The sequence below is a fragment of the Podarcis vaucheri genome (assembly GCF_965113315.1).
Source record: "Podarcis vaucheri genome assembly, chromosome: 1".
Classification (NCBI taxonomy): Eukaryota; Metazoa; Chordata; class Lepidosauria; order Squamata; family Lacertidae; genus Podarcis; species Podarcis vaucheri.
This window is the reverse complement of record NC_138759.1, coordinates 121,322,850-121,333,406: the sequence shown is the minus strand read 5'-3', so window position 1 is coordinate 121,333,406 and position 10,557 is coordinate 121,322,850. Positions and strand designations below refer to the sequence as shown.

General features: G+C 46.8%; 1 protein-coding gene across 1 annotated transcript; it reads left to right on the top strand.

The window, feature by feature from the left end:
• Positions 1–1,553: 1,553 nt before the first annotated feature.
• SP5 (Sp5 transcription factor) lies at positions 1,554–5,567 on the top strand. Its single transcript, XM_082192046.1, has 2 exons — positions 1,554–2,830; positions 3,523–5,567. Exons 1-2 carry the CDS (start codon positions 2,780–2,782, stop codon positions 4,621–4,623), a joined length of 1,152 nt encoding a protein of 383 aa, XP_082048172.1. The 5' UTR covers positions 1,554–2,779; the 3' UTR covers positions 4,624–5,567.
• The last annotated feature ends 4,990 nt before the right edge of the window (positions 5,568–10,557 follow it).

Sequence of the window (10,557 nt, the reverse complement as noted above, 5' to 3'; positions counted from 1 at the left end):
TTGGCAGTTCGAATCCCCACAATGGGGTGAGCTCCCGTTGCTCGGTCCCTGCTCCTGCCAACCTAGCAGTTCGAAAGCATGTCAAAGTGCAAGTAGATAAATAGGGAAGGTAAACGGCTTTTCCATGCGCTGCTCTGATTTCACCAGAAGCGGCTTAGTCGTGCTGGCCACATGACCTGGAAAAACTGTCTGTGGACAAACATCGGCTCCCTCAGCCAGTAAAGCAAGATGAGCGCCTCAACCCCAGAGTCGTTCGTGACTGTATAGGGGAGTTTTTATACGTCAGAAGGGTGGGGTATAATTATAATTGAATAGGATGTCCCTATTTTCACCAGAGAAATGTTGGAGGGTAAGATATTGTGTGTTAAACTTTTCAAATACTAATACTGTGCTGTCTGGTTGCTGGGATTGTGGATAAAAGGCTTTTTTTGCGCAAGAGGGCAGGCAGCATCGACCTCTTCTTTTCCTCTTCCCACGTCTGCCCGCGTCTCCGGAGTATCGATTCCGATTAAGCAGTTACAAGTCACCAGGCAAGCATGGGCCTTGGCTGCCCCCGCTATGCGGTGGGTGCCTGCATTCGTCGTCAGGGAGGCGGAGGCCCGACGGGGAGGCTGGGTGGAGAGGGAGGGGGCTTCCCCTTCTCCCCGGGACACCATATGGAGCCGTGGGAGAGGGGCTCGGCCCTTTAATCCCTTCAAAGGCACCGATGCGTTTGGAGGCCCTGCAAAACTCTTTGGAAGTCTTTGGAGAGGCCACGGGTTGTGTTTGCACGGGGAGGCCAGATAAAGATCTCTCTGTGCCGGGCGTTTAAAAAAAAAAAAAAAGGTTTCAGTGGCAACGCGAAGACAATGGCATCCAACCCGCTGCTGGGCGGGATCGGGTTACCTGTGGGGAAGTGGGAGAAAGGACAGCTCGAGGGGGAGGCGCAGGGCCACGCGGACCCCCCACCACCGACCCACCCCTCCTTCCCTGGGAACCCCGCCTTGGCACGTGGCCAAGCATCAGATAGATCTCCCCAGTCAAGGGATCTCGCTTGGGATCTCCCGAGGCCGGATAGACCCAACAGCTCTCAAGCAGACGCCCAGGAAATTGCATACGACGGCCAAACTTTTGAAGGCCCCCCCTCCCCCAAAAAACGCATTAGTGATTTTTAACTACTACTCTCTCTCTGTGTGCGCCCGATCAGAAGTGTCAGGTTTTTAAGCGATCCAGGATCGAGTAGAGAAAAGGCAGCCCAAAATCATCACCAGGTTGCTTGTTCTGGGCTTCGTTTGCAGAGAGAGGCTGGAAAAGGCTTCGGAGCATCACTTCTTTCCTTGGCAAATATAAAGACAGGCGCGCTCAGCTTCTGAGAAAGTGTTTGGAAGAGGCTCCGGAGCATGTGGCTGGGAATGGTTCGCAAGCTTATGCGCTTCTGTTTGCAGCCTTAACCTAAGAAGCTAGTGCTTCCAATGCAACTTTCAAATTGTGTTGCATTTCACGTCGACTCCCCCGCCGCTGCCGCAAGTGCCCCCCCCCGGGGTGTCCCAGGAGATGGAGAAGGAGCTGTAAAGAGAAGGAGCTGTAATTGAACGTGTTTCAGCTGAGGGTAGTACTGTAAGAAACAGGTCTGTTAAAGTTTGGTCGGATTTCCTACTCTAAGAGCTCTTCAGAACTCAACTTATATTTTGGAGTTCTTGCAGACCACTAGAAAGCACATCACCTGCATAGAAAATAGGAATTTCTTCCCCAAAGGTATTCATTAAACCAAATTCAAAGCACTGGGGGGGGGGGAGAGAGAAAGAAAAAAAACCCAACACTTTTGGTATTGCCCTCCCAGTTTTTAACAAGGGGAGAAATCATGCTGTTTGCAGCATAACAAAGCGTTGGCAAAGCCCCGATCCCAGAAAAGCAAAGGAACTGGCGCTAAATGATACATTTGCTGATTGTTCCTGTTCTCGCTTGTATTCTCCAGAAAATCACGCCCCACAAAGTGCAAGAACTTTTCCTTTCGGGCTGCGACTTGCCAACGCGCTCAAAAGTTATTTACAAATAAGTGAACTTTTAAGTCATTTGGTGACAATAAAACTATTGGCAAACGACATACAGTAGTCGAACAGGGAAACCCGGGGCTGATGTAACTGAAGATTACGAAGAAGTATTGTCCCTTTTAGGGCTCTGCTACAAATCCTTAATCTTAATATACTTTTTCTTTTCTTTTTTAAGGGATAGGAAGCTGGGGGTTGGGCGGGGTTGAGATGCAATGTCTTGGCACGTCGAGTGAGAGGGGTCTCCAGGCGGTAAAGGACCCTTTGATCAAGAAAATCCAATTATTTGTGTATATACATTTCCCACATAGTGATTACTTCATTAATTGTCCCGCCTTTATCTCCTCCCTTCCCATCCCCCCTAATAATCAGCTCTTTTATCCAGACCAACAAACACACCATAGGAGCTTTGTGGATTCAAAGGATTTGCTTTCGCTTCTGAAAGAGCCGCTATTCTTTGATGATTGGGTAGCGGCAAACTTCAAAGCCATAAATCTTCCTTCTGACTGGCTGGCGGCCCAGCAAAGTCCTTATCAAATTCTTGGAGGTGATCCTGGCGCAGGCAGACAGTCCGCGGAGATCGCGCTGAGCCGGGGCTGCCTGCCTAGTGGAGGGGGGTGCAAAAGGCGAGGAAATCTGAAAGTGGGTGGGTGGGAGAAGGAAGGAAACTGGGCAGCTTTCCGGCTTCCCCCTGGCGACTCCATGCCGCGGCGTCGCCCCCCTGGCCTCGCCTGGCCCCGGACGCGGTAGCCATGGCCGCCGTGGCCGTCCTTCGGAACGACTCTCTGCAAGCGTTTCTCCAGGTCAGTCGCCCCGTCGAGCCGGGAGGTGGAGGGGAGGAGAAAGGGGTGCGTAAAAAGAAAGACCAGAAAAACTGGGCGCATCTTTGTGAACATCCAGGCGCAAGGAGGCAGAGAGGAGGGAGGGAATGCCTTTGCTAGGGGACCCCCCCAAAGTTGAAGGATCGCTGTGCGCCCCTTCTGGGGAAGTGAGCTGTAAGGTGCTACTAACCATACCCGTTTGGGTTTATGATGCTGCTGAAGTAGAAATGTTGAGAGGGTTGGCGAAGAAACTTCTTGGCTTGGGAATACGCGCCTAGCGCTCGCTGGAGGGACTGGCTGCCCTGGAATCGGAGGGAAAAGTTTTCTCTCTCCGGTTACAGCTAAGCCTCGCAAGGAGGGCGAAGCTGGAGTGGACGGGGGAAGGGCGAGGGTTGCTTCCTCACTGCGGGAAGCTGCATCCCCGGGGTGGCACCGGTTTCAAAGGGGAGGCAGTGGGGTCGCAGCGTTTGGCAGGGGGCTGATGGAGGCAGACTCCAGCCCGCCCCCTCTCTGAAGTTTCCTGGGAAACTTCCCCGCCCACGTGCTGGGCAAGCGATGCCGCCGCTGAACTTTGGGGGAGAGGCCGCTGGGGAGCCAGAAGGCGGCCGGTGCCCGCTTGTGGGTGGGCGGGGAGGCAGCTGGGCGACGGGCGACTAACGACGTGTCTCCCGCAGGACCGCACTCCGAGCGCCTCCCCCGACGTGGCCAAGCACTCGCCGCTGGCTTTGCTGGCCGCCACCTGTAGCCGCATCGGGCAGCCCGGCGCATCGGGCCCGCCGTCGGACTTCCTGCAGGTGTCCTACGAGGCCAGCTTGGGCTCTCCGTCCAGGATCTTCCACCCGTGGAGCAGCGACATGCCGGCGCACTCGCCGGGCGGCTTGCCGCCGCCGCCGCCCAGCCTGGGCCTCACCCCGCAGCCGGCCTTCGGCAGCGCCCACGAGCTGCCGCTGACGCCGCCGGCCGACCCGTCGTACCCGTACGAGTTCTCGCCCGTCAAGATGCTGCCGCCGCCGCCGCCGTCCATGGGCGCGCTGTCGTCCAGCTGCGCCCCGCCGCCCTCCGCCTACGTGCCCTACGCCGCCCAAGCGGCCCTGCCGCCGGGCTACTCCAACTTGCTGGCCCCGCCGCCAGCGCCCCAGCTCTCGCCGGCGCCCGACGACATCCCTTGGTGGAGCATCCAGCAGGCGGCGCCCGGCGCGGGCGGCTGCGCGCACCGCTTCGCGGGAAACCTGCAGCGCGGCCTGGTCTTGGCGCCGTCGGAGCTGGCGCAGTACCAGACGCAGCTAGCCGCGCTGCTGCACCCTAAGGCGCCCCTGGCGGCCACGGCCAGGAGGTGCCGGCGCTGCCGCTGCCCCAACTGCCAGGCGGCGGCGGCCGGAGGTGGAGGCCCCGACGGGGCGCCCTCCTCCTCCGAGCCGGGCAAGAAGAAGCAGCACGTGTGCCACATCCCCGGCTGCGGGAAGGTGTACGGCAAGACGTCGCACCTCAAGGCGCACCTCCGCTGGCACACGGGCGAGCGGCCCTTCGTCTGCAACTGGCTCTTCTGCGGCAAGAGCTTCACGCGCTCCGACGAGCTGCAGAGGCACCTGCGGACTCACACCGGCGAGAAGCGCTTCGGCTGCGCCGAGTGCGGCAAGCGCTTCATGCGCAGCGACCACCTGGCCAAGCACGTCAAGACGCACCAGAACAAGCGCCTCAAGGCCGCCACTGCCGCCGCGCCGGGACACGGACACGCGTGTGCCACCGTCAAAAGGGAGGAGCCCAGGGACATGTGACAACCTGCGCCTGAGCTGCCCTCCCACGCCCGATCCCTGGGCCACGAGGCGCCCTGGCCTGCGCCTCGCCTGGGGTTCCCTCTCCAGATCCACTTTTGCAGATCTTAGAGGCCTGGGAGAGTCTGGGGCACTCCACTTCTGCAGAGGTTTCTGGGAGGAGGACCTGAACCCAGGACCCACCCTTGAAAGTCTGGGCGGCCTGGAAAAGGGGGGGGGGGACAAAAGCACCTCCTTTGAACATAGCTGCCTGTATTCCGTGAGCTTGGAGCAGTTGTTGGTGCATCATCCCATATCGGAATCGAGGCCAGTGTGACGCTGCTGGCTACGGGATCCCAGGCCTCAGGGGACTAGATGCAGGATGTGATCCTTGCCTTGGGAGCAGAAGTGGTCAGGTGAATCCTGGCTCTCATCTTAGCAAGATTTGGAACTGTGTGCTCTGGGGGGTCGGAGATGTCCGTTTACGTCAACCCGCCCTGTGGATTTATTTGATTTCTACGTTTTTGCTCCTGGTACTCCCAGATCGATCACCTGTGAGGATCTCCCCAAAGGATCAGGACTTACAGTGCCAACTGTTTGCAACAATTCCTCGGACTAGAGGGCATAACCTCAGACACACCCAAAATACCATTTTTGAAACATCTGGTCAAAATGGGCTGGATTACGGTTTTAAATAAAAACAACTGCAGTGTTAGCCTGTCTATGGAGGGCCTGGCTCCTTTCATTATTATAATTTTATGCCTTTTTTCGGGGGAAAGGCCAACCTTTCGTGTACAGCTTATTTAATAGCTTTGTTTGAATTTTAAAAAATGGTTTCCCCCTCCCCCTCCTTGTTCTTGGCTCCATATGGGGGGCTATAGCATGAGATGTGTCTGTAAAGCAACCTGCAACTGCAGCGTGATAATAAATACATTAACTCTGGGGTCATATGGAGAAGACCCAACTGAGTTTGTTTCATTTGATATTTTTTTATTTGTTCCTGTTTTAAGGGGTTTTTTTGGCCCAAACAAACAAATCCTCCTTTATTTGGTCAACACTCCCCAGAGTAATTTGTATCTCATTATTCGATTTTCCCAGCTTTTGCAACTGATCCCTCGCATTTCCCCATTGTGATCTTCCCCATTGTGATCGGGGGTGAAGGGTAGGGCTTGACTTCCTTGTGGCTCCATTCATTATTTCTGGAAGCTCTCACTGATCAGAGATTATAACATTCAAATAGAGCAGGAGAGGACGATGTCTGTTAGTTGCATCTAGCAATAAAAACAAGAGTTGTAGTATTCCAAAAAGGAGAAAAATGCAAACTATGATGACAGTCGTTTCTTTAGAAAAAGTGTACACGAGGGCTGCAATCCTATATACACTTAACCCTGAGAGTAAACTCCACTCAGTGGGGCTTACTTCTGAGTAGATGTGCATGGGATTTCTCTGTCCGTCTTATTAAAACAGGACTTCTATGGGAACTATCAAACAAAAGGTTTTTTTTTTAGTATCTTTAACCTTCATTGAATTTGGTGGGACTTGGATTTCAGATAGGGAATGCTCAATAATGTTCACAACCTGCATATGACTACTGGATGTGTGCAAAAGAGCACATAGCGGTTTGCCAAACTCCCATTTCATCAATTTTGTGTGTCTTTTAGATTTCGCCTACTAATACCACTGTTCACATTTCAGTGCTATACAGTACAGACAAACCATTCAATTCAGTGGGGCATCTGAATAGATACATAGAGGATTGTTCTCTTGATGTCTTAGTGTGGTCCTTCAGAAACAAGACCTTTTGGGTTCAATGGGACTTAACTCCCAGATAAGTGTGTGATAAAGTATTGCAGCATCAACCTCTTTTAAAGACTGCATGTTTTATTTCTGCATTCTAAACATTTATCAAAGAAGTGATGCTGTGAAATATGTTAGCTCACTGGCAGAACGGAATTCTGTGTATTTGCAGAAATATAAATACCGTACAACAATAACATTCCGTATTCTTGAAAAAAATACTTTGTCAGCTACCCTCTAAAATTAAGAATTTGCTGCAATTACATGCATACTCATTTATAACTGAGGGTAATCCACTCTGAGTTTTCTGAAACAATTATTTGCATCATTAACTTTCTAGTGGATTTGTACTGTACTTTGGAAAGTTTTACTGATACAAACTTTAAAGTGAATCGTTTTAGGGTTGGACTGCTATTAGAAATTTCCACCTGAAGTAGACCTATGTAACTGTAATTTAATATATGTTTTTAAATCTAAATTATGTGGTCACATTTTAAGGGTCAGTATGAAACTGGATTGATGGTCTACCCCAAGTTATGAACTGGAAGCAGCAGTCGATTCAAGCAATTTATCAGGAATACTGTTGTCAAATCGAGTTTCTGGATTTGCATTTATTTGCAACTGCACATCTTAAAAATCGCATTCTATAGATGTAGTTAGTCATTATAACTTTTACAGATCTGCTTTCAGGGATTAATTAATAAGTAATTGACCCACAGCAATATAGTTTATGCACAACATGAGATTTAATAGGAAGTTGGAAATGCAATCTGTTTAAGCTTATGGAAGTTAACCTTGAAAAAATGGGTGATCAAAAAATGGAATAAGCAACAAAAATGCCTTCAGCTGAGCTGTTGGTGGGTGTTGCTCTGCTTGGAATTTAAGATTTCCCCCTTTCTAGTATGTACATCAGGTTAACTGGGTGATTTCAGATTATTTTATAGCATTGCCTTCCAAGGAATTATTGTTATCATCTCAGATGCAGGTGTATTTTAGATGAAGCAAGGTTGTGAGTCAGGTTTTTATTCAAACTCTTTTAAGAAATCCTTTTTTCCTTTTGTGCAGAGTTTGATCTTTCCTTTTAGAGTATAAAATACCAGTGCGCCAATCCTAAACAGGTCAGTGAGAGTGATTTTCAAGCAGACATGTTTCGGATTGTGTTATAAATAACAATTGATTTAATTAGAAATCTAACGGGAAAGCAGTAAACTGGATTCCTATTCCAATCACAAGTACTTGTATTTTTTATGATAGAAAAGATTATGCATCACTTAAAGAGATAATACAGTAATTTTTGTAAATTAAAAAATAAAGAGTAGGAGAAATATGTGGACTAGAGGCCTCAATATTTCTGATTCTATAGTAGAAGATTAATAAGATTAGCTGTACTGTTGGACAGTTGCCCTTTTCAATCCAAGCATTTGATACAATTCTTTTGTGCCAAATCAAACGAAAATAAAATAGGTCAATTAACTAGTACCATAGCTGTTCCTAATCTGACTGTACAGTAAAGGATGGATTGCAACTGGATTAAAAATTTGGTTCGGTTTGATTTGTGATTGATTAACTGATCAATTTTCAAAACTGATGGGGAACAGAATCATTTTTTTGATATAATATAGTCAAATTGTGATACTCAGTTTCTGTTCACTTGTCATAATTAGTTTATATGGATCTAAGGTAACAATTCTAAATGCATACTCTAGGGATTAGACCCCATTATTTCTGAGTAAACACGCATTGAATTGAGCAGTGCTGGAAATCACTCGTTAGTGGCGTGATCCAGCCCAAAATGAAACATATTTAAAACTTTCTGTTTTTATGAGGAAGTTTTAAGAACCTACTTAAGCATTTAAGTATGGGCTTAGGTGTGTGAAGATGGAATGTACATCAATTTTTAAAATATACAGTGCAATGTGAATATAAAATATAAATTCTCCAGTTATTGTACAAGTGAATTGGGGTTTTTTGGTAACTGGATTACATACAAATTGTTGTCCTCTTTAGTTTATTATTAGAAACCAGGCAATATAGTAAGGTCTGTGTCAACACTGGGTTCCTCAAAAGGTGTACTGGTACACTTAAAAAAATGCAGTTTACAGACTTGAAACCTCAACTAAATGGTACATCTGAAAATGACATATATTTTGTAGTTACTTTCATACTGTTTTCAGTCAAGTCTTTAATATAACAACAAACAAAGTGTTGGGATTGTTTTCCATGTCCTGATTATAACGAAATCACTGTACAGACCTGGATTACACATCTACAAAAGTTGTAGATCACCTTCCAGCTAAAGACTTTTAGAAGTTCATTCCCATGCATGTTTATTCAGCTGTAAGTCCAATGAATACAATGGCCAGGTTTACACACAATGCTAAACCATAGTTTATTAAACCATGGCTTATTAAAACATTGGCTTAAGTGTTATGCATGAACCCAACCCTGCAATTTAATTATAGTTTTATTAAGTATGGTTATAGGTCACACATAAAACAAGGCTTGCAGTGGGCTTATAAAACTTGGTTAAGATTAACCATGGCCTAGTGTTAATGTGTGAACCCAGACCACCTCCTTAATATTGATTAAGGAGCCATCATCACCCAAAAGCTACAAAGATGCAAGTGAAAAGTGACTCTTCCTGGCTTGTGTTTCTTTAAAGGGGGATATTGCAATAAACCAAGGTTTACGTGATCATCTGCCATATGCCTAAATATGTAACTATGGTTTGTTTAAAAATGACTAATGTTAAAACATGGGCTAGCCTCATGTGCAAACCTGGTGATAGAAACTTACTCCCTAGGAATCAAGCTTGGAACTGCATTCTCATTGAAACCAGTGTAAGAAGTTAGTCACAAGAAACTCAGAAATTATTCTTGGCAATAGGATAATCACCACTATCTTTTGCGGGATCCAAGCCTGTAATATACTTCAGATGCTTCATATCTCCATCCTCCCTTTCTAATATACCATGGAAACATTGGTGCTGAATGTGTGTACACTTTGTATTTTAGAACTGCAGTGAGTTTACAGTGTAGATCAATAAACAATCACCTTTGAAATGGGCACATTATTCCAATGAGTTCAGTATTTCTGCAAGTTTTGGGCTCAGCCCAGAAAAAGTTAGATACACATTCCAGCAAATCTGGGTGGCTGACTTCTAAGGCCTTCTAAATGTTGAGACTCAACTTTCATCAGCCCCTGCCACCATGGCCAATAGTTGAGGATGATGGAAGTTCTACTCAAGCAACGTCTGAAGGGCCAAAAGTTACCCACTCCCTTAGTAAATATTTAAGGCTCCAACCCTAAGCCTTCTTACTGGAAAGTTAAGTCCCACTTAATGTAATGATACTTATTTCTAAGTAAATACTGATAGGATAAGGCTGCCAAGTGGTATTGATTTCAGTAGTACTGGGGGTGTCTAACTTTGTTGGAACAAAAAGGGCCTATACATATATTTTCTGCTTTCTTTTATGCAATTGAAATTCAGATCTAGCTGTCTTTTCTTGCTTCAAGGTAGGAAATGCAACCAACATCATTGGATATAGAACTGCTAGCTTCAGGGGAACAATTCAATTCTCAATTTGGCACACAGCAAAGGAAAGATGATAAAGAGTTGAGCTATAGGATGAAGCTGGCAGTGAGAACTGCCAATCCATCAATATGAGCAATATGCATTGATAATATGAAATGTAACGCCATGTATTGAGACCATTCCAAAGGGAACCCTGTTTCTGGTGTGACGTTGCCAAAGACAAGCAGGCCGCTAAATGATTCTCTTATGTTGCTTTCATACTAGTAATCACCACAATATCAGCACCAGTAAATCCAGTATTTATTGGAATGATTCCTAAAATTGAATTAGGCATGAAATCAATGTTTTGTGAAACCCTCAACTAAACAAGGCCTTTTGTCTTTGCACCCCATCTTTCTCTCTGCTTGCTAATCCACTACTTTTTAGTTGAGTAATATGCCCGAACAAGTAGCAAGGATTCAGAATAGTTATTTATAAAACACTTAATAACTGGAGGATAACGTGTGTGCATAAGGGAGGGGGAGAAAGAAAGGGAATATCTTTGCACAATAAGTCTTGGATAACTCTTTATTTGTAACTTTTATTTATTAGAGGAGAAAAACATTTAAAAGGTAAAGTATATTTTG

Coding starts and splice junctions, on each gene's coding strand:
- SP5 (XM_082192046.1), top strand. CDS start 2,780: ATGGCCGCCGTGGCCGTCCTTCGGAACGACTCTCTGCAAGCGTTTCTC. Junction 2,831..3,522: donor CTCTGCAAGCGTTTCTCCAG/GTCAGTCGCCCC, acceptor TGTCTCCCGCAG/GACCGCACTCCGAGCGCCTC.